This window comes from Helianthus annuus, chromosome 13 (assembly GCF_002127325.2).
Source record: "Helianthus annuus cultivar XRQ/B chromosome 13, HanXRQr2.0-SUNRISE, whole genome shotgun sequence".
NCBI classification, from domain to species: Eukaryota; Viridiplantae; Streptophyta; class Magnoliopsida; order Asterales; family Asteraceae; genus Helianthus; species Helianthus annuus.
The window spans coordinates 152,051,680-152,074,742 of NC_035445.2; the positions used below are offsets into that span (position 1 = coordinate 152,051,680).

The window sequence follows — 23,063 nt, forward strand, 5'->3', positions numbered from 1 at the left end:
GGTGTGTATAAAGTTTTGAATAATTGATGGTATAAACTATAAAGATACATAAATTAATATTAATATTAATATTATTAATATTAATATTAATATTAATATTAATATTAATATTAATATTAATATCTATTAATAAGACTGTGGAATGAACAGTGTTTGTGTACGTGGTTTGTTACAATTTTCCCTTGAAACACGTGTCCTCATGTTTACACCTTACTTCTAAACGGTTTTACTTCAGATGAGAGAGAACCGGAAGAGAGAAAAGGGAGAGAAGAGAGAGGGGCGGTGACCGGAGGGCCACTGTCGTCGCACCACCACCACGGTCACCATCTCCGATTTCTTTTTAGGGGTTTTTTCCTCAGAAAATAGAGAAAGGAAAGAGGGAAGGAGAAGATGGAGGGTGGAGGGTCACCACTGTTACACCACCACCACGGTTACCATCTGGTGTCTCTGTTTTGTGGGGGGTGACCTCCATACGAACCTGGGCTCTCTCGACTGTCGGGAAATGAACAGCGTTTATCTTCGTGGTTTGTTCCGATTGACTTATTTAGGCAGTCATCTCCCCTGTGTCTTCCTGCTTTGGTCATTGGAAACGATGCCACTGAGACGACGATTGGTTTCTTAGGGTTTTGCTTTGGCATCGTCTTTTGTCTGCTGTTGGTTCCTATGCCTTCATTGGTTAGGTTTTTTGTCTTGGCTTCAAGGATTTGACTAAAAATTGATGAGCATGTAGCCTTGGCGTGACCAGGATGATGGATGGTATGTTTTTACTTGCAGCCATGGACTTCTATTTGGCTTTAGAACTCTGAGCCTGGGATGGGAAGTGCAACCATCTTTTGTTGTTTATGATTTGTCAAGTTAAAAAAAAATAGAGTAAGATTAGAGTGGTTGTATTCTATTAATTTTTTACTTATATTATTGTTCAAGTCGTTGTATTCTCTTATTTACTTACGAGTTTCCAGGGAGCTAATCGTTTTGTGGTTGCTTGCTTGCTGATGAACTAATCGTTTTGTGGTAATGTTATTGATCTAATTGGGGTTTGTTTGATTGGTTTAAGATAAAGTGGGGAAGAGTGGGTCAAAAAACGTTCAAATATTGACAATGCGAGATTGCCAAAGATCAATAGGGTTTCGCAGCCGAGTAATGTGATTGATCTGTTTTGTTGTTTTCCGTCCTTTTGGTTACAAAAGGGAAGCACAGTGACAAATATTGATAACTAAAAAAATCTGAAAATGTGTCTATACATGTGAGAATGTTAGTGCCTTATACTGGACAATATAGATATTTTTGTGGATAACTTAGATGTGCATTGCAGGAATTGATGTCTTTTACACGATCTTATATGGTTCTGGAAGGATTTCCTGACAGTGTTGGCCCTTTTATTAGTATAAAAGGAAACTATATTATTAGTATTGTGATTACCTAGTCATACTCCTGTCATCATTAAGCTATTTACAATTATAAATAATGATGACAGGAGTATGACTAGGTAATCACAATACTAATAATATAGTTTCCTTTTATACTAATACCTTTGTACCTGTCGTACATGACATGGAGAGCTTTAATGGTATACTATTTGAATTAGGAGGAAAAATCTATGTGATACTATGTAACGTGGTGTTATATGCCAGCATCTCCATTACTCTGTTGAAGATCGATTAACTATTATGTATGTATCTTTGATGTAGCACTTCTTTGGGGGAGCAATGGGTGTCTTCACAACGCAAGCACTTCTACACTCTGTTAAAAGCCAAGCTATGCCATGTGTTGGTTAAGGTAATGGTGAATGACAAGCAATACCTTTTGGTTTTGATCGATCTTTGAACTAGGGCTTGAGATCTTTATGAATGTTATCTAATTGCAATTTGGCTTTCTAATACTTGATATATCATTATATGAAAATGATACTACTTTTCCTTGTCAAGTTTTGATGTCGAAACGTGTCATGAAGTGTTATAAGCTTGAGATTTTAAATTGTAGCAAGGATGGTGTGATCATAGAGGAACATAGCAAGATGTTAAAGCCAAGATTCAAATAAGGCAAGGAGGTGCCTTTAAACGTGAATGAGCGCTAGCATATGATCTTGCTCAAGAGGTAATGAATCCTTACATTAGGGGTGTGAATTTCTGACGCGACCTGAAAACACGACATGAGCCTAACACGAAATTCGCGGGTTTGGGTTTAGTCTAAACGGGTTCGGGTCAGTTTCAGGTTGAACCCGCCAACTCGTTTAGCTAAACAGGTCAGGTTCGGGTCAACCCGGTCGGGTTGGCGGGTTGACCCGTTTAACCCATTTCTATAATATTATATTTTTTACAATATGTTTTATGTTATAAATTAAATTTGGTGTGTATTTTATGCTATACTTATAACTTAAAAATATAAATTGACATAAGATTTTACGATTCTAATGTAATTTTATTATCTAATTTGTGTTTTTTTAGTAGATGTTAATTTTAATATATTAATTTGCTGAAAAAAAATTTGGGTTGAACGGGTCGGGTCGGGTTCGGGTCAGCCTGCGAATATTTGGGTCAGGTTCGGGTTCATATGTATGAAACGATTTTCGAGTTCAGGTCGGGTTTGTGTTCGTCTAAAATTTTCGGGTTCCGGTCAGGGTTTTTCTTCGTTTAATACTTTCTCGAGATTCTGTATTTTTTTATTTTAAAGTCGGGAACATGCATTGAAGGATCAATGTTGTGAGATTCCAGACATTGTTTTACAGATTTTAGATCAAATAACTGCTGCTTCATTTCCTCCAACCTAAATTAAAAAAAACCACAAACACCAATTTTAGAACATTTTACTCAATAGGCTATAGTATTATTAACAAGAAACTTGCAAAGGCTTTGGTTAGACCTGTCATCCGTGTTCCTTTAATGTCGTCTCTTGCATTTTGGATAACATCTATAGATATGTGCTTTATAGTAGTCTAGGGGTTCACTGGTGTTCTACAGAATTCTAGAAGATTTGGATCCAGAAAACCTGAATTTCTACGTGTTGAAGGGCTTGGTGAATTTTACAGGGACGAACTTCTTAAGATCGACAGTGGGGACGGTGTATGATTACTGATCGTGGACATTTTGGTGAGTGGCTTGCTGTTAGTTGTTATCATCCCATGTTTTGTGGAAAAAATATATAAGATTACAAATGAGAAGACCAAGTTGTTGTCTTTGTTTTAGAAGTTTGGAACAGATTGTTATAACTAGACACAATCGCATAGCAAAAGAATGATCTTAAATTAATTTTCCATCCGGTCTCTTTTCTTTTCATTTTGCAAAAGCATGCCACTAAATTTAAAATTGACACTCACTAAAATGTTGCAGTTCTTTTCAACATATGCGTGCCTTGAGTCGAATCCCATCTGATGATGCAAAACGGCTTGAATTCAAGCTCTCATTCTACAAGATACTGCAGGTAAGTCTTTTTTCTTTATGTAATGTAAATTACAACTTTGCCCCTGTACATGTGATTGTATGTTATATAAGCTTTTTTAGCAAGCAGTTCTGGTTATCCATTCATTAAAGTTGAGCTCTCTCTAGCGTGTGTAATGAATTTAAGTGTTTCTGAGGTTAATCGGTTTGCTAAAATATACAGGTGAAGGCACTAGCGACACAAAGAAGACCAGGTACCCGGATGCATGAAGAAAAAAAATTTTGTGATCTATGTATGAATAGAAGACTATGTTCGGACTTCTATAATTCTCTTAATATGTCACATTGAGACACGTCAACAACTTTTAGTATCAACTTCGTTACTATAAGTGAAATGTTCAAACCGATAACAATTCAGTTTAGCGCGCCGCAACGCGGGCGTGGGTATCAACCTAGTTATTATTAAAAATATAACTAGTTTTACATACTTCTACTATCATGGATGCATCTGAGAGGGGCGAAAGTGCAAAGAATCATACAACTATACCATTTAATGAAATAAATACTAATAATTTTGAAAATAACCATAACGCACAAAAAAAAAAAAAAAAAAAAAGAACCCTTCAATATGAAGTTATGTACCTTTTTTTACAAGAATAATTTTAAGCTTGAGTTGTGATTCTTTTTATATATTGAACAACTCGATTGCTTTACAATCTTGATTAAGGTTTTTCCATAGATTATATTTTGATTAATATATCTTCTATTCTCTTAAAATAAATGCTCACCTACTTTTTTGTTTGAACGACAAATTTGGATTACTGATAGACCACTGGAGTATTATCGTGCCACCAGCGAAACCACCCAATCATATCCATCTCTAGTATATAATAATGCCTATACATCAGTTTATGAGGAAACCCAACAAATCTGAGAAAAACCCACCCTTGTAGGACTCGAACCCAGAACCTAATAGTCCCTAAACCTTATATCACCTGCAATATGTCACTAGACTATAATTTGATTGGCAAATGCCCACCTACTGCCACACAAACCCCATACATACACCTCGCAAAGCCCTTAGGCCATCCTAAATGGTTAGCGAATTTAAGAACTGAAGATACATAGGCACTACGTGCGCATGAATGATTCCACCCTCACACTTACTAAAGACGCATAGTGGTTTAGTAAGAGGTAAGATGTGTATAATGAATACTTATCATTATCTTATGGGAGAACAAAATTAAAGAGAATAAACTTTGATCGCAACACCAATTACCAAGGCCACCGAAACACTTCTCACACGCCTTTTACGAAAGAGGGGGCAATGTTCATTCGAAAGTGAAGTGGCATGGCATGTTGGCGTCACGCCTGACCCAGAATGCGTGCAATGTTATAAGTTACCTATGTATGAAAATAGATTACAGCATCAAAACTATCTTTGCCTATTTAGTTTAATAATACAAGTTTAAACAAGTCAAGACGTCACTTAAGATTAACTTGTCTAAAGCTTAAACTAGAGCAGGAGCACAAGCAAGAGTGTAAACTGGAGCTCTTTTAATTAAAAAGCTTAAACTCAACTTGGCTAATGAGTTACCACAATAAATAATTTGAAGTCTAATAATAAATAAATATATTTTTAAAAACATTATTATATATATAGTTTGACAAGTTGTTAGCTATAGTGAAAAATTGACTTGACTGGCAATGAAACACTTTTATAAAGGCAATCAAATCAAGCCATGTGTAACTTTTTTTGACAGGCAACGAAACATTTTTATAAAATGTGTAACTCAAATATGATGCTTTTGATGTATAGATAATATGTATAAAATACATTAAATGTTGGATGACTTTCACATATTTTATCCATTTATTTATCAAATATCCCTATCATATTAAAGAAAATAGGGACACATTATTATTTTTTGTATTCCTACACTATTATTTCTTATTTTAATATGAATATAGTGTTTTTTTATTTTATTTTTATATTCTTTAAATAGGTAAATAGAATTGATGAAAAATTGAGTTCTACTCAAAAAGGAGTAATTTTTTTTGGAGTCATGACAAACTGAATTGAAGCAATTTTGGCGGAACAACCGTTATCGGTATTACCGGAACCGATACAAGAATATGGCTATTTCCAAGTAAATTAAGGTTTTCGATCGATATAAAGCATGTGCCGAGTATCAGGCTGAAGCGAAGCAAATTGATGGCGTCTAAACAATATCAGTACTGATGCTGTGGTCATTTATGTCTCTTTCGATTGTTATACCCAATATGAGTATCATAACGGTATTGTAACTCATCAAACCAATATCGATCAAAAGTCCGCCACAAAGCACGATACATCCCACTAGTTTAATTTAATAGAAAGTATATAATAAACTAGCCAACCCATAAAGTTGAAGCTTAAAAAACTTCTTTATTTAAGCATATGGTTATGCCACCGTTCCTATTTGAAACTCAACTTCTTTGGCTGCCAAACAAGACATGCAAATAACCAAGTCATCAGATAACCATTCAACCAACTAACCAACACAAAAGAAGCCAATACAATACAACTGAATACAAACCAACAAGATCACTATAATAATGGATAACTCACAAAAGTTAACAATATATTTAGCCAAAACTTGGAAACAGAAAAATAAAGATAACATGAAAGTAATAGAAAACCGCCTTTCACTGATCTCCTGGCAGACTCTTGATGATATCAGAATCACCTAAAGCAATTCAAAACCCAAATCAAATTAAAAATTAATGAAACTATAATCTGTATATGTTGACATAACCTAAAAGATACAATACCTGCATCAATGATACTTAGGCATGACACGCGGAAATACTTTCCACAAGCGGTTCCAAGATCAACATTATCTGAACATAATAAGTTCATGAAAATAGAATTAGCCCAGGATAGAAAAACACATAAGCAAAATAATATTAATGATAATAATGACGAAGAACTTACTTCCATTGTAGTGGTGAACGCCAACCTTTGCAAGCATAGCGTAATACTCGATCTCGGATTTCCTTAAAGGCGGGCAGTTGTTGGATATGATGATCAACTTACCTGAAATACCATCAATCATACAACAAATAAGCGCCTAAAAGATTCATTATAACAATACACAACAATCGCATTGCTACAAGAGTTCGTAAATCCATCAACTTCAATAACAAAAATGAAAAATAATAATAAAGTAAAACTTAAATCCACCTTTAGAGCTCCTGAGAGACTCGAGTACTGTCTTGTAACCAAGAGTGTACTTTCCACTCTTCATTACAAGAGCTAATCTGTTGTTGATGCTCTCATGAGTCTTCTTCTGCAAGTTTAGAAAGATAACATGATCCAATTAATAAACTTATAACAAACAGGTCTAACAAATACAATACAGCACTGGATCAAAAAAACACACTTACAGTCTTCTTTCCGGAAACCATGGTAGCTCCTGATAAGAATGTACAAATTCACCATAAAAGTCAGACCAAAAGAATAAAACTGCCAAAGTCTATTACTACAAGAGTAAAAATGTAATTACATTCAAAACAATGTAATTTTGCATATGCAAACTTGAGTTTTTTATTCAAAATGTCATTTCATTAATGAATCATTCAAATTTAACTTGACAGCAATCAACAAACATTACATCACGAACAAAATCCAAAAACAAAGAGCTCAGCTAATAATAAAAATGGTAAAATCGAAGAACAAAATCAACATTATTCAATGTTTCGTAGCTTTTTAAGCCCTAACTAGTTCACGTAAGAGAACAGATACAACAGTCACACAACAAGCAACACAGAGGCTTTAATACAATTAATTTAAATAGGGAATGCTCATCGATTGTTCAACTAAATCAATTTAAAAAATAATGCCAATATCTATTACCACAACAGTAACAAAACAATTCATCCAAACAGATCATTGCAACTTTCAACTTACATTCAAAACAAATGTCACCTTGTAATCTTCTATATGCAAACTTTATTCAGGAAGTCAATTTACGAATGCAACAGAATTCAATAATAACTTAACAAACAATCAACAAACATTACAACACAATAAAAATCCATAAATAAAGGTACAGTTGAGCATCAACATGATAAATCCGAATAGTGAAACAAACAAAATTCAAAGTTTCAAAGCTTATTAAGCCCCAATTAGTTCAAGTAAAAGAATAGATGCAACATTTCACACAACAAGCAACATAAAGACCTAAAAACGAGGATATTTTACTAGAATATGCTCTCCGATTGTTCAACTAGCTAAATCTAATGATAAAATGTTAAAGCATACAACGATTTGAAGTAATTACACTAGAGGATTGCCGTCTATTGTTCAACAAACTAAATCTAATGATAATATGTTCGAATATAAAGCTATTAGGAGACAGATGAGGAGTTTAGCTACCGGCGATAATAAACGCTAGAGGAAACATACCTGCAAATGGACGACAGTTGCTCCGGCGCGATTCAGTTGAGGCGGAGGATTTGAAACCCTAATTCTTGTTCGCTAGGTATATACATACTTGATAATTGGGTAGACGAAAGTGGGCTGGGCTTATGCTTGATGAAACTGACGGGCTTTCAGTAGTGGGTTAGGCCTTACGGTATAGGTGAAAACCTGGGTATTCTTAACCTGGTTTCGTACCCGAGCCTACCCACCGGGTATTTACCGGGTACATACCCTATGCTGTAAAACCGGGTCGACCCTACCAGATCAAAACCCAAAAAACACAATCTAGAACTGAAAAAACCCGATCACTTCATCTCCAGAACTCAGTTCCACACCCAATCCGGGTATTACAATACCTGGTTTTTGACTTTGTTGACCATATTTGAACCTGGTTTCATACTCGGAACGGGATATTAAAAAAACCTGAAATGTGCACTTCTAGTTTATGGGGCCCAGTTCCACACCCAACCCGCGGAAATGTGCACTTCTAGTTTATAATACCAAGTTTTTGTCTTTATTAACCATATCTGAATCTGGTTCCATACTTGAAACCGGGTATTAAAAAACCTGAAATGCACATCTAGTTATGGGACCGAAAAGTAAAAAGTAGTTGATTATGAGGGAGTATATTTATATTTTAATGTGCATATTTGTTGTGTTGGTGTAAATGAATTAACAAATGTAAATTTGATTTTAAAAATAAATATTTTACATTTTTTTAACAAATTTACGCTTGCTACAAATATCATGTAAAACGATTTTAATAGTATACAGGTCAACCTTCCGTCGTATGATTTCCCTTTTTGCATAACAAATATGTAAATCAAAATATTAATACAAACTTAGGGTGTCCGGGGTGTTCTTGGAGAGGGGGTTTAGTGAGCGGGTTTGTCGTGCAGGCACACTGCCGCCGACCCTCATAGGTGACTCGTGACTAGCACCCCTTATGTTTGAGTGTAAAATAAGGAGTGGAGAGGAGAGTTGACATGGTATGTTGTGGTTGGTTGTGGTAGAGAGGTTACCAATTTATCACCCACACAAGAGGAGCACCCCTTACACCCTTAGATATAAAAACACATAAATTAGGAGTTGATTAGGTAAAATTACACGAGTATGAACTTAAATAAATTGACGACAATCATTAGTAACAAAAACTATTTTATATTAACCTATCTATTAAAAAACAAAGCTTGTGAATAGTGTTTTTTGCACTTGTCAGTTCATGATTAGCTCTTTATTCGATACTGATATTATATTTATTGGTTTGAATTTGATAGTTCGATATGTTTGGAGCTTTGGTATAGTGGTTTATATGCATGATCTTTGATCTAAACTACAACTATCAGTATGATTAGGTAAAGTGTTACAAGTGTGGTGTTTGGAGCCAGGTATTGGCGTATTGCACATGTGGAAGAGAGAAAAGGAGAGGCTTGTTGTAGAGTCGCTAATCGGCCGGTGGGGTAGGGAGAGCGATTACTCAGCCCTTAATCGAGGATTAATCGGCGCCTAGTTGAGATGTTTACAACCATGTAGACTTACTATTAGGCAAATGAACTGAAATTGACACGAGAACAAGTTCGCTTATCTCTTTATCTCCTTGTATCTTTGTGGTTAAAGTTCCATTCCAGATAGGCCTAACCTTAATCATGGTCATCTCTTTCTGCTTTCAAACACAATAAGAACTCGGTTGCAAGATCACACAAGCAATCCTCTTTGTTATCAGCTGATAATTGAAGGCCACTTATTTTCAAAACACTAATGTATAATTATATCTTCTCAGTAATATGTTTTCATAATCTAACCCATCAACAACTGTATCTTTACACAAATGCTACTACATCCGCGCTACATCAAACCTTGCACAGCCGAGCCAACACTACTACAAAGTAAATGAACAAGCCCGGCTTCCACAAGTGCACCTGCCACTTAAAATTTCAGCGATCATGACCAGCAAATAACGAATCCAATCCACATATGTCCTGCCACAAATCAAAAACAAATTCAATTACAAGACTTGATGAAAACATGTCAGTATGTCACTAAAGTATTTTATTATGTGATGATTCAGCATATTCAAAACACCACAATCCCTAGCACTTACCGATTAACCATAAAAATATAACATTTGAAAGGCCCTTCTAACATCACAGATGGTTCATGGGAAGTGTCAAAATTACTTAAATACATGATTCACGCTCAAAAGGTTTATAAAAGAGGTAAATTTCAACCTTCATGGGACGGTACAGGTTGAAATTTCAACCTTCATGTTAAACAAAGTTTCAACACCTACTTTTACATTTTAATAAAACTAGTAATGTGACCTGCGCGCGTTGCGGCGCGGGTACATAGCAAACGCAGAAATGATTAGTCCAAACGTTACGTGATGTGTTAATCATATGAAAACGCTTGTTTCGACGTATTCGATTGAACTCACTGTAACATATAGTTGCATTGCGATTGGATCAAAACATAAAGTAAATCGAGTTTATACCGTACAATCATAACGTATTATATGCAAACCCAACTAACTCAAATTATACCCAAGTCAAAACGTATTATATGCGACTCGATTCATATGTAGGAAACATACAAAATAAAACACAAAAGCGTATACCAAATTTACGTCGAAACGTAAAAAATGCAAAGAAACGTAAATTACCAAAGTATAGGCCAAAAATGTAAGTTACAAAAGTATAGGATAAAAAAGGAAAATTCTATGTGAAAAAAAATGCAAATTACAAAAGTATAAGCTAAAAAAGAAAAAGATATTAATGTTAGGGGTTGATGGCAGCAAATAGTAATAGTAATATATGAATAAAATGTTAAAAGTTCTCTGCTAGATATACCATATAAATATCTTAAGATGTTATCTCCAAATTAACATGAAAGCGTACTCCTTCATTAGGTTGCGACCGTAGTGAAGGTGCATGAAGTGAGGAAAAAGATACCGAAAGAAAAAATACGGTTTAATATAATCTGGTCTATGGGAAATATTTAATATCAGAATTAATAATGAAAAGAACTAAGAGCTAACCTTTAAGCTATTCCTAAGCTTTCAAGCTTGTCACAATGAGGAGTAGGCAAGTTTCTACTCCACGTACGTCTCTGCATTTCCACATGGCAATAACGCCACAACATATTTTTGTAATCTTTAACAACACTATTCTCAATATTACCCCGAGCAGCCGTCCCAACAGGATACTTCTGATCAAAAGCGGACGATTTCACATAAAACTCCACTCCATATTCTTCAGTCATCTTAGAAAACTGATACGTATAGTTCCTTTGTAACGAATATTCCGGCGCCGAGAACGGAAAACTAGCAAGCAATATGATTAGCAAAAACGGTAACAGTTGAAGAAGCAGTATCAAATTCGGCCCGCTCCCACCACCACCACCACCTGTACCCTCCCTTGTCTGAACACCAGCTGCCGCCCTTCTGGTTCTGTACATTTGAGCTGTACGAAACATATCACTTTGACTGAAAAACGACCTGAAGATCTCATCAGCGTCGAAATCATCTTCGAACATGTTGTGTCCGGTTCTCCTTCTTCGTCTTCTAACGTTGTACTGCTGAGTGTACTCGTCCCCCTCAGACACACCCGTTTGATTGTAATGTTGTCGTGACCCTTCATCGCTTAAACACTTAAACGCCTTGCTAACTTTCTTAAACGCTTCCTCGGATCCCGGAGCTTTGTTCTTGTCGGGATGAACCTTTAACGATAACTTCCGATACGCTTTCTTAATCTCCTCAACAGAACAACTTTTACCGACACCCAAAATCTCGTAATAATCTGTGTTTCTTTTGATTTCACGCACCAACCGAACATGTTCTTCGGTGTAACCTGGCTCTCCAGTCACACCCTCAACCTTTTTTCCGTTCATAGGGTTATTAGAAACATGATTTTTACCATTTAACAGGCTGGGATTTGCGGAATCAAGGTCTTTACATGCTGCTAAAAGATCATCTACACGTAAATTATGATTTAGCCGTTGCGCAATGCCGATAAACTTCAGTGCACGCTCCTTGTTTCCGGATGCGATCGCCTCTTTCGCAATGCGAACGCATTTTATTGCCTCGTCTTTATTCCCGTCCATGATGATTCAACAAACTTGACAGATTAATCAGTCACATTCACCGACTACCAAAAGCAAACCAACTTTTACAAATTAGAAAAAAAAAATCAAAAAATTTAGGTATTGTCTGCAATTACATAAATTCAAGCTAACTAGAGTGATATTATGATTAGGTTATTATTTATAAATCTCTAATATCTTAAGCTATATAGTTGGAGTATAACATTAATGGATCAGGCGACACAAAACATGCAACCAAGGGTTTCATACATCATCTGTCTGATTAGCTGAAACAGATGAATAACAACTGAAACAGAATTACACAAATTATAACTATAATTTATGATATGAATTAGATGATGGAAGAGCAAATTGATAGTTTAAATTATTACTATAATATTAAAGGATCAGGCGATGTAACCTAGGGTTCGTACAACTGAAACATAATTACAGAAACAATAACTAGAATTTATGATATATGAGTTTATTCAATCGATATAGAAGTTGAATCTATATGTATGTATATAATAATATGATTGACGGTGAGATTGGGCTAACCTTAGATACGAAGAGAGATGGTGAAATCGGAGAATTTGAGATCTCCGCTCGCTGCTGCCAGAATAATATTATGGCAGTAGTGGTTGTGGTTTACTTTTGTCATCTACAGTCAGTCAATGGAGGTGTAGTGTACCACAACACAATGGCTTCTTTCATTGGATTGATAGTGTGTGTATCAAGTGTTTGTCCGTGTGGTGCCTGTATAATGTTTAACCGTTCAGAGGGAAATGTCTCATCAATTCAGATTATAAACAGTCTTAACCATTAAGTGCTGAACCATGTTTGAACCATTAAGAGCCTCATAAAGAGGTAAACAAACAGCCTCTAAGTATTGTGTTTAGACAACTAATGTTTATAAGCTCTATGAAAAAAAATATTCATAAATTAATCACTATCATGGATAAATAAACTCAAAAGTATCAGATTCAATAATACATTCTTCATCATAATTTTAACGTCTCAAAGTACTTCTTTAGAGCATGTTTGGCTAAGTTTTTCCAACCAACTTATTGATTTATTGGCTTAATCAAAAAGCCAATAAGGAGTTTTAGGGCATGTTTGGCTAAGCTTATTATAGTTAAAAAAGACTTTTGGAAAAGGACTTTTGGGAAAAGGACTTTTTGAAAAGGAGTTTTTAAAAAAAGTGTTTGGATTAGCTTATTGATGTAAAATGACTAAAATGGGCATTCTTTTAGATATAAGGGGGTAAAGAAGGGGTATATTGGTAATTTGTAGTTTGAAAAGTTAAAAGCTGGCAAAAAAGTCACAATATTGTGACTTCTTGAAACCTCCTTTTTATTCTTTGCAAAAAGTCATTTCTAAAAGAACTTTTGGCTTAGCCAAACACAAAAACAACTTATTGGCTTTTTGATAAGTCAATAAGCCAATGAGTTATTTTGAAAAGCTTAGCCAAACATGCCCTTAGTGTTTGGTAAATGCAAAAGTTCTTTTCAAAATGACTTCTTAAGAAGGAGAAAAAGTCATCAAAAAATCATTTTTGAAAAGTTAGAATGTTGTGACTTTTTGAACTAACTTATTGATCTATTAGCTTTTGATCATTTTACATCAATAAGCTAAGCCAAACACTTTTTAAAAAAACAACTTATTCACTTATTGGCTTTTCTCACCCCATAAGCTAATCCAAACACTTTTTTTTAAAAACTCATTTTCAAAAAGTTATAAGTCAATAAGTCATTTTCCCAAAAGTCATTTTAACTTAAATAAGCTTAGCCAAACATGCCCTTAATCTTAATTGCTATTAACTATAACAACCTAACTAATTCGTTAGTAATCATACAAAACAACTTCTGTTATCAACAATTATTTTTATAGCCTTTCTACTATTTCTCACGTGATACTTACTATATATTTGTAACGGTGTTATGGAGAGAGTGCTTAAGATTTAAATAAGAATTATTGGTTAACTTGATGGGTCCTTTTTTCACTGCCTTAAGCTAAGTGCTGAGTAATGTACATCATTGATACTTAACAGGAGGTCGGATTGCGACAACCCTTCCATGATGATGCCGGTAGGACACATTTAGAATGAATGAGTTACTTTCTTATTTATATAAAGGTGGGTCAACCTTAATGGCTTGAGTTGGGTTAGATGCGACCCAAAATAAGAGTATCATCTACCTAGTATGAGTTAACTCTAGCTATGTTATACTATACTTACACTATTTGTTGGCAATACACTATCTTTAGGGGGGGTTCGAGCCCATAGAAAGCAGGGGAAGGTGCGACACTGGTAGTTCTAGGGATAAAACTTCAACAAAATTCGGTTAATATTTACCGAATCCTGGGGGAAACACAACACACACACACACACACACACACACACACACACACACACACACACACACATATATATATATATATATATATAGAGAGAGAGAGAGAGGGGGGGGAGACATATGGGAAATTATGGGGAACCTAGGACAGTTCCCTGCAATCCCGAGAAATTTAAGGAAATGCCATAGAAAATGGGGAAAAAGCTGATGTAGTGTTTATGTGACTCCATGTATTAGCGTGACTCCCTGCACTCCCCCTCATTTGAACCCGGGTGACTGTGCTTTCAATAAAAAGGGTTGAAGCGCAGTCGGTAGTTGGTTTCCAATCGATCCACATCTTTCAAAAAAAAACAAGTTCGTCAATATAACCCATTTTTCATATGAATCAAAAACGGTTTGAAACCCTTAAATAAAAGAGCAGGTATGTATAACTTGTAGGTTTCTAACCAGTTTATAATCCTCTTCTTAAAACCTATTAAACCTAAGCTGAACCGATCAAAACTTCTCAAAACCAGGTCAACAAACCAATAAAACCCGAACCGTTTTTTTAACGGCTAACATAATCAATCCCGAGCACTCTCGGGGCACCCACTGGACCAAACGGAGTACTCCGAGAGTAACCCGAGTCCACCACCAATTCCGGGGAAAACCCAATTACTCACCCGCTCATAGGCACGACGATGAAATTACAGGTAAAACCCGTTTGGCTCAAGGATCGAACCCAGGTTTTCCTGGTCTCCTATCACTGTCCCCCAATGCCTCACTCTGCACTAAGTGAGAGTTGAACCTGTATCTTCCAAAAGAAATACAAGTATCTCACATTCTCACCACTTGATCTAGAGATTATTGGCCCGAACCGTTTTAAACTCACCCCCGGGTATGACTTTTCGTTGACCAACCCGACCCTGTTTAGGGTTAGAACCCGGTTGGTATTTTTGTACGCCTCTCCTGGCATCAGTAGAGCCAGTGGCAAACTGTCACTACCGTTTAGGGTTCTTGTTCTTCATAACAACTAATCAGTCGTTACAATGAACATTGCATCCAAATCCATACGATATTTGAATCAAATCCATCTCAACCCCAAATTCCCACAAAACCCTAAACACCCTTTCAACATCAAATCCATTCTACCCTCAAATTTTTCATCAACATCCTACAGAAAGAGACTCAACAGAAGAAATTTAGCAGCCTCAAAACCAACCCTAAACGAACCCCAATTCCACAAAGCAATCTCACATCTCCTTCCAAGATTCACCCCACAAGACCTCTACAACCTAATCACCCAACAACAAGACCCATTAATCTGTCTACACCTATTCAATTATGCCTCTAACCAACCCAGATTCACCCATGACACAACCACATTCCACATCACAATCAAGAAGCTCGGCGCCGCGAAAATGTACCCCGAAATGGACCGAATTGTCGAATCAGTGTTATCGGTATCGGATCAGTCTTTCGGGTCTGAGGTGTTGTATAATTCGATTATATATTTTTATACTGAAGGTAGAATGTTAAGTAAGGCTGTTAGTGTTTATAAACATATGAGAAGTTTGAAACAGATGGAGTGTAGGCCGTCGATTCGGACGTATAATTTGCTTTTCGCAGCGTTTTTGAGTCGTAGGAGTAATAGTTATATAAACCATGTGTATATGGGTACGATGAGAATGTTGTTTAAGAATATGGTGGATGATGGGGTTGAACCGGATGTTTTTGCGTTGAATAGTATGATTAAAGGGTACGTGTTGTCGCTTCATGTTAATGATGCGCTTAGGGTGTATCATCAGATGGGTGTTGTTTATGATTGTAGGCCGAATTCGTTTACGTTTGATTATTTGATTCATGGGTTGTGTGCGCAAGGGAGGACGTGTAACGCGATGAAGATTTGTGGGGAGATGAAGGAGAAAGGGTTTGTTCCGAGTGGGAAGTCGTATAATTCGGTTGTGTGTGCGTTTGCGCTTGAGGGGGAGGTTGATCGAGCGGTGGGGTGGTTGTGGGAGATGGTGGAGAATGGGAGATTGGTTGATGATATTACGTGTTGGACGGTGGTTGATGAGTGTTGTAAACGGGATAGGTGTGGTGATGCGTTGGGGTTGATTGAGGAGTTGCAAGAGAAAAGAGTGGTGGATAGACGTGGTTATAAGAAGCTTCGACATGAACTTAAAGTTAACTATGGAGAGTTGTGTGACCGAAATGGGATGAAAAATGGTAACTTTCGGTTTTCCTTGATTTGATTGTTAGAAATTGTATTATGCAGGGATTAAAAGGGCAACTTTTCTTGTTTCTTGATTTCATAATGTGAAACCAACAACTATAGCATGCACTATGTAGTTAATATTGGTGATATATCACCGATATATCGGTTACCGGTCACCATGTAACAGGGCCGGCCCTGAGAATTCATGTACCCTGTTCGAGCTCGAAAAAACGTGCCCTTAGGCCTTAACGAAATTGGGCATTGGGCTCACTAAAGGTCTAAACCGAATGCCAGTGGGCTAATAACCAATCTAAACCATAAAAATAGTTTTGTAAGTGGGCCTATGTTGATGTTTGTATGGGTATACCCTATTAAATTTTTTTTACATATACATATCGGATTTTTTTTTAAATAACGTGCCCTTCAAAATATCGGGCGCTGACCGGTGGTCCTCCCCGCCCACCCTCAGGGCCGGCCATGCCATGTAAAATATCGGTGTCATATATCGGTCAGAATATTGGTACCGATTTTATCTGTGATACTGACGATATTTATCCGATATATCACCGATTTTCCCGATATTAGTACCTTTCTTCTTAGTTCTACCATTCGTCTTTCTTCTTATTGCCGCTATTAGTGTTTTAAGTCAGTCTTAATTGTTAGTGTTAACTGTTCGTGTTTTAAGTCTTAATTAGATCTACTTGATACAATTGTTTGTGTTTTTCAAGTTGCAAAAGGTTAATTTGTTAATGGTAGGAAAGTATACTGAATTGTTAGTGTTAAATTGCTATATGTATAAATTCTACATGATATTAAAATTACCGATATCCCACCGCGATAACCGATATCTCAGATATCGGTCCTTGACCGATACTCATTTTTTTACCACATTAACTGCTTAGAGCATGCAGAAAGTTATCTTCTTGTCATTTATGTTTAAGTATCATTATAAAAGAGGCGGTGTGTTCTGTTTTTTGTAGGATCACGTAATCGGATTGAGTAAAGAAAGTGTTGACATGCACACCTGAGTGGAGCCAAAGAGACTCGAGTCTGCGGTTATGTTTGGTTATGGCGTGTTTCTACAGAAGAATCAATATACCGTTTAAAAGAAGGGGTTGGAATTCTTTCCAGTTCAAGGCGTCTATTGTATGTAGTCTTATCTGTGAAATGTCAAAACTTGAATGAATTTCATTGAGAATGACCGAGTATATATACAAGATACTAGGAGAGATTACAGGAGCTAACTATGCTAGGAGAGATTACAGGAGCTAATTATGCACAATTTATGGAAATAATAATTCTATAGTCAAATACAATTAATGTAAAGATATTCCCGCTAATAGCCCCCCGCAGTCGAAGCAGTAGCCGGCCGAATGCAGAGACTGGACTTGAAGCGCTCAAATAGAAGGCGTGGGAGTCCTTTTGTGAATATGTCGGCGTATTGGTATTCTGTGGGAACGTGTAGGACCCGAACTGCACCAAGGCGAACTTTTTCTCTTACGAAGTGAATGTCAATTTCAACGTGCTTGGTGCGTTGATGCTGGACATGATTTTGAGATAAGTACATGGCTGAAATGTTGTCACAGTAAATTATTGACGCCTGTGTGACGGGTAGATGAAGCTCGAGTAGAAGGTTGCGAATCCAAGATAACTCAGCTGTAGTGTTCGCAACCCCTCTGTATTCTGCTTCAGCACTTGAGCGCGAGATGGTGGGCTGGCGCTTGGAGGACCATGAAACTAGATTATCCCCGAGGAAGACACAGTAACCAGATGTAGATCGTCTAGTGTCCGGGCAACCCCCCCAATCAGCGTCGGAATAGGCGGTGAGATTGGTTGTCTTGGAGGGGGATATGTGAAGACCATGGTCAGCTGTACCTTTGAGATAGCGAAGAATACGCTTGAGGTACACAAAGTGAGGCTCTCTTGGGGCGTGCATGAACAGACATACTTGTTGTACAGCATAGGAGATGTCTGGACGAGTGAAAGTAAGGTATTGTAAAGCACCTGCAAGGCTGCGATACAAAGTCCCATCAGATAGTGGTGCCCCATTGGCAGCGCTGAGCTTTGAATGAGTATGAGCAGGTGTGTGACATGGCTTGCAATTGTCCATTTTGGCCCTACGCAGAATATCTTGTATGTATGCACGCTGTGAGAGAAAGAGACCTCCAGAATTGTGAGTGACTTCAATTCCCAAGAAGTGATGTAGCCTGCCAAGATCAGTCATAGAAAATTCTCGAGACATAGCTGTAATAAAGTGATGTAATAGACGATCATTAGATGCAGTGAGAACAATGTCGTCAACGTATAAAAGTAGATATGCTATGTCGTTGCCCTTTTTGTAAATGAACAGAGAGCTGTCAGATGTGGATGTCCTAAATCCACAACGAATGATGTAAGTGGCGAACCGGTGGTACCATGCTCGAGGTGCTTGTTTAAGCCCATAGAGTGATTTATTTAACCTGCACACAAACTTAGGATTACGTTTGTCAACAAACCCTGGTGGTTGAAACATGTACACTGTTTCATTAAGGTCCCCATGTAGGAATGCGTTCTTAACATCTAGCTGATGTATAGGCCATGATCGTGAAACAGCTATGCTAAGAACTGTGCGAATAGTAGTAGGTTTAACTACTGGACTGAAAGTTTCATCACAATCAATGCCAACTTGTTGAGATTTTCCATTTACTACAAGACGGGCCTTATATCTTTCTAGTGTACCATTAGCATGAAACTTGTGACGAAAGAGCCACATACACCGGATAATGTGGGCGTCGGGAGGCCGAGGCACAAGATCCCACGTGTTATTATCTATTAAAGCAGTGTATTCGGTCTTCATAGCATCAGACCAGTTTGGATCGGATTGGGCATCAATGTGTGATTTGGGTAGTGGGGAGATTGTCTCAACATTGAGGTTATAGGGTGCCTTTGGTTTGGTTGTCCCGTCACGAGACCGAGTGATCATGGGATGGGTCGAGTGGGTCGGACCAGTGGAGGTGGGAATCGGTGATGGGTTGGGTTGTGGAGGAATCGGGTTTGGGTTGTTCGGTTGGGCCAAGGAAGATGGTTGGGTTGAGGATGTGGTTGGGGCTGTGTTATGTTGTGGCTGTTGTTGGGCCGGTTGGGCCGATGTGGCGGTGTTAGTTTGTTGAGGTCTGGATTGTGGTGGTCTACGAGAGTATGTGAGGGTGGGTTGTGGCCTTAGGGTGTATGAGATAGGCTGGGATTGAGAGACTGTTTGGGTGGGTAAAGGTGGTTGTAATGAATTTGGGGAAGGAGTGTTTGCGGAAGGTGGTGGGTTGGGGGTGGGTGAGGTCATAGTGTGTTGGAAAATGATGGGGGAGGGTTCCGAGTCGAGGAAACTGTATGAGGAAGGTTGTGGTTTAAATGATTTGGAAAGTGGGAAGTCGAGTTCATTAAAGGTTACGTGACGGGAAATACTCACTTTGCCGGTGGATAAATCAAGACACCGGTACCCACGATGATCCGGAGGATATCCAAGAAACACACATGGTGCGGATCGTGGAGCGAGTTTATGTGGACGGATATCGGACTGGTTAGGGTAACAGGCACAACCAAATACGCGGAGGTGTTCATAGTCAGGGTTTTTGAGGTATAGGGCTGCAGTTGGGGTTCGAAAACCAATGGGTTTGCACGGAAGGATGTTGTGAAGATAAACAGAGGTGTGCAAGGCTTCCACCCAATAGTGAGGTGGTAAGGAGGCATGGGTGAGAAGTGAAATCATGATTTCGTTAAGACGTCTAATCATGCGTTCAGCTGTTCCGTTTTGTTGGGAGGTGTGAGGGCACGAGAAACGGAATTGTAACCCATGGTTGGAGGCAAATTGTTTGAATTGGTTATTATCAAATTCTCCGCCCATGTCACATTGAAAACTTTTGATGTTATGGTGAAATTGAGTGGAAATGTATTTATGAAATTGGGTAAATTTGGTGTAAGTTTCCGATTTAAATTTTAAAGGAAAAACCCAAGTAAAGTGGGTAAAATCATCAATCACAACTAAATAATATTTGTAACCTTGTTTGCTAAGGATTGGTGAGGTCCACAAATCACAATGGACAAGATCAAATGGACAAACAGTGCAAGAATTAGATAACTTAAAAGGCAAACGTTTATGCTTAGCAATCTGGCAAGAGTCACAAAAAGTCGAACGACTTTGTTTATTACAGGAAATGAAATGATTTTTATTTAAATGGTCAAGGACATGTAAACCAGGATGTCCAAGGCGGTTGTGCCAGGAACCTTGAGAGCTGGTGGAGACAAAAGCGGATGCATCAGGTGGTTTGAGAGCTGTGAGCGGGTAAAGATTACTGGTACTGTCGTGGCGACTCAGGATCGTCCCACTCGGATAATCCTTCACAGAAAAACCAAAAGGATCAAAATCGACAGACACCCAATTGTCACGGGTAAATTTTCTGACAGAAATTAGGTTCTTAATAATGTTGGGTGTATGTAGTATGTGTTTAAGTTGGAGTGGTTTAGAGGTGGAGGGTAAATTGGTATGACCCGATCCAATAACTGGTAACCGATTGCCATTTCCAACCAACACATTTTTAATAGAATAATCACACGAGTGAGAAATCATACCTGAGTCCCGAGTGAGATGGTCTGATGCTCCAGTATCCATGAACCAAGTGGGGGCTTCGGGTTCCAATGCCATGGTGTTAAAAGCTTCAGCAAGCTCTGTTGGTTCAAGTGGGTTTACATCAGTTATGTGAGCCTGAGGGGCAGACTGGTCAGAGAGGTTGGAAGCCAGCTGCTGTGGGGCTGTCCATGGTGAGACCCAACCTGGTTGGGTTGGGTAGGGGCATGGAGGTGGCGATGTGGTCCAGAAAGAGTTTGGCCAGTAGGGTGGTGGCATCGGTGGGTAAAAGGAAGGGTTCCAGGTGTTGTGAGCAGGGTGGCGGTTGGATTGGCCTCGGGTATTGGAGCCGGACCCAGCACCAGATCGGTAGTGAGTCTGACCCGTATTACCATAGGGCTGGTTCGTGTTAGGGTTTGGATTTGATTGGTTGTGGGTAGGGTTATCATGACGTGGTCCGCCACGACGATTGGGACCATAGTTCCGACCAAATCGGGAGGGGCCAGAGGTGTTACGAGCAGGTGGGTTGTCACGGGTGTTACGAGCAGGTGGGTTATTAGGTTGGACAGCAGCATGAACCTCTGAAGTTGGTGTGTTTCCATCACGAGCAGTCTGTCTCTCTAGGTCACCTCGAAGCATTTCACAGGCTTCATTCCACGAAGGGAGTTCGCGGTTGATGATGGATCCAATGGTGTCGTATTCACGAGGCAAGCCCCTGACAAGTTGCAGAACAAGGGTTTGCTCGTTGACTGGGCTGCCAACATCATCTAGTTGAGCCGCCAGGTCCCGAAGGGCCTGACAGTAGGCTTCCAGGGAGGACATCGAACTGAGTTTAAGATTAACAAACCGGGATTGGAGGGCTGCACAACGAGGGCCTTTGTTATTGTGAAACAAATCTTTCACACGGTTCCAAGCTTGGAGAGCCGTGGATGGTTCTTCAAGAACACGAAGAACATACTCATCAGATAGAGTACTGTAAATCCATTGGAGCACAACCGCGTCGATCTTCATCCACTGAGCATAGGTAGGGTCGTCTTTAGCAGGCGGTTCATTGGTGATATGGTCAAGGACCTCGTACCCACGTGCGTGAAGGTTGAAAAGCTTCACCCACGCGGAGTACGTGACCTTGACACCATCAAGAATCCGAACCTTTTTGGTGATGTCTGTGACTGTGTAGACAGGGTGTAGGGGAACCGAAGGTTTGGTGGTGTTGGAAGAGGTGTCAGTTTTGTCACCCATTGAAAACAGAGGTGACAGAGGCGAAAAGAAAGGTGAACAGGGATGAAGGGGTTGGCTGGAAGTAGGTGCAGAGGGTCGAAACCCTGAAAAAAAAAATGGATCGAAATCCGAGAAGAGACTGCAGGCAGCAAGGTATCGGCTCTGATACCATGTGAAATGTCAAAACTTGAATGAATTTCATTGAGAATGACCGAGTATATATACAAGATACTAGGAGAGATTACAGGAGCTAACTATGCTAGGAGAGATTACAGGAGCTAATTATGCACAATTTATGGAAATAATAATTCTATAGTCAAATACAATTAATGTAAAGATATTCCCGCTAATATTATCTTCTTGATGGTTTGCTGGTTTCGTATGCTTTATTGATCAAAACTTTTGGAAACTGCAGTTGTGATTCACATGGAAGCATAGACCCTCGATGACTCGATGAGATACACAATGGGTCCCAAATTGCGGTTGGAAAGCTCGGTAATTTGTGGTTCGGGGCAAAGCCTGGTTGGGGCCTTAAAATTGTTTTTTTCCTAAGTAGTATTGATGCAAATGTTATTTTTTTTGTGTTACTGTTTAATTAACTGTAATGTAAAGATTGTTATGTATGTTTTTATTATTTATAAAATAACACCAGATATTTGAAGTTAAGCACATATCGATAGTGGTCACACGGGTGGTTTAGAGATCGGTTTCATTCCCATTCCCATTCCACCCTGTTATTAAACCCCATACCCATATTGATTCATGGTTCCTGACTGCAAACCAA

The 23,063-nt window shown here is 38.3% G+C and overlaps 3 protein-coding genes and 2 long non-coding RNA genes across 14 annotated transcripts; 2 read left to right on the forward strand and 3 right to left on the reverse strand.

Moving 5' to 3' along the window:
• The first annotated feature begins 124 nt into the window (after positions 1 to 124).
• Positions 125 to 3,791, forward strand: LOC110899862. Of its 7 annotated transcripts, none has more exons than XR_004876363.1 (6): positions 137 to 756; positions 1,689 to 1,776; positions 1,981 to 2,094; positions 2,929 to 3,086; positions 3,327 to 3,417; positions 3,598 to 3,791. It is a non-coding gene; the product is annotated as an uncharacterized LOC110899862 (long non-coding RNA). The 7 variants fall into 7 exon arrangements; XR_002570595.2 differs by having other exon boundaries at positions 138 to 756; positions 2,958 to 3,086; XR_004876361.1 differs by lacking the exon at positions 137 to 756 and adding an exon at positions 1,454 to 1,567.
• LOC110899863 lies at positions 369 to 1,652 on the reverse strand. Its single transcript, XR_002570596.2, has 2 exons — positions 1,530 to 1,652; positions 369 to 1,373 (listed from the first exon to the last, which is right to left on the reverse strand). It is a non-coding gene; the product is annotated as an uncharacterized LOC110899863 (long non-coding RNA).
• Positions 3,792 to 5,877: 2,086 nt separating the features above from the next.
• LOC110899861 (60S ribosomal protein L30) lies at positions 5,878 to 7,953 on the reverse strand. Its single transcript, XM_022146759.2, has 6 exons — positions 7,825 to 7,953; positions 6,804 to 6,832; positions 6,601 to 6,706; positions 6,352 to 6,453; positions 6,189 to 6,257; positions 5,878 to 6,103 (listed from the first exon to the last, which is right to left on the reverse strand). Exons 2-6 carry the CDS (start codon positions 6,822 to 6,824, stop codon positions 6,063 to 6,065), a joined length of 339 nt encoding a protein of 112 aa, XP_022002451.1. The 5' UTR covers positions 6,825 to 6,832; positions 7,825 to 7,953; the 3' UTR covers positions 5,878 to 6,062.
• A 1,613-nt stretch (positions 7,954 to 9,566) lies between these two features.
• LOC110899860 (chaperone protein dnaJ 49) lies at positions 9,567 to 12,646 on the reverse strand. Of its 2 annotated transcripts, none has more exons than XM_022146757.2 (3): positions 12,475 to 12,646; positions 10,874 to 11,981; positions 9,567 to 9,818 (listed from the first exon to the last, which is right to left on the reverse strand). In XM_022146757.2, the coding sequence occupies exon 2, from the start codon at positions 11,935 to 11,937 to the stop codon at positions 10,876 to 10,878; it is 1,062 nt and encodes a 353-aa protein (XP_022002449.1). In that variant the 5' UTR covers positions 11,938 to 11,981; positions 12,475 to 12,646; the 3' UTR covers positions 9,567 to 9,818; positions 10,874 to 10,875. The 2 variants fall into 2 exon arrangements, with proteins under 2 accessions (XP_022002449.1, XP_022002450.1); XM_022146758.2 differs by having other exon boundaries at positions 10,874 to 11,982; positions 12,486 to 12,626.
• Positions 12,647 to 15,211: 2,565 nt separating this feature from the next.
• Positions 15,212 to 22,945, forward strand: LOC110899858 (pentatricopeptide repeat-containing protein At2g27800, mitochondrial). Of its 3 annotated transcripts, none has more exons than XR_002570590.2 (3): positions 15,213 to 16,475; positions 17,445 to 17,610; positions 22,695 to 22,945. XR_002570590.2 is itself a non-coding variant. In XM_022146756.2 (2 exons), the coding sequence occupies exons 1-2, from the start codon at positions 15,296 to 15,298 to the stop codon at positions 22,715 to 22,717; spliced, it is 1,203 nt and encodes a 400-aa protein (XP_022002448.1). In that variant the 5' UTR covers positions 15,212 to 15,295; the 3' UTR covers positions 22,718 to 22,945. The 3 variants fall into 3 exon arrangements, 1 of the variants encoding a protein (XP_022002448.1); XR_002570591.2 differs by having other exon boundaries at positions 17,445 to 17,578; positions 22,695 to 22,825; XM_022146756.2 differs by lacking the exon at positions 17,445 to 17,610 and having other exon boundaries at positions 15,212 to 16,475.
• Positions 22,946 to 23,063: the final 118 nt, after the last annotated feature.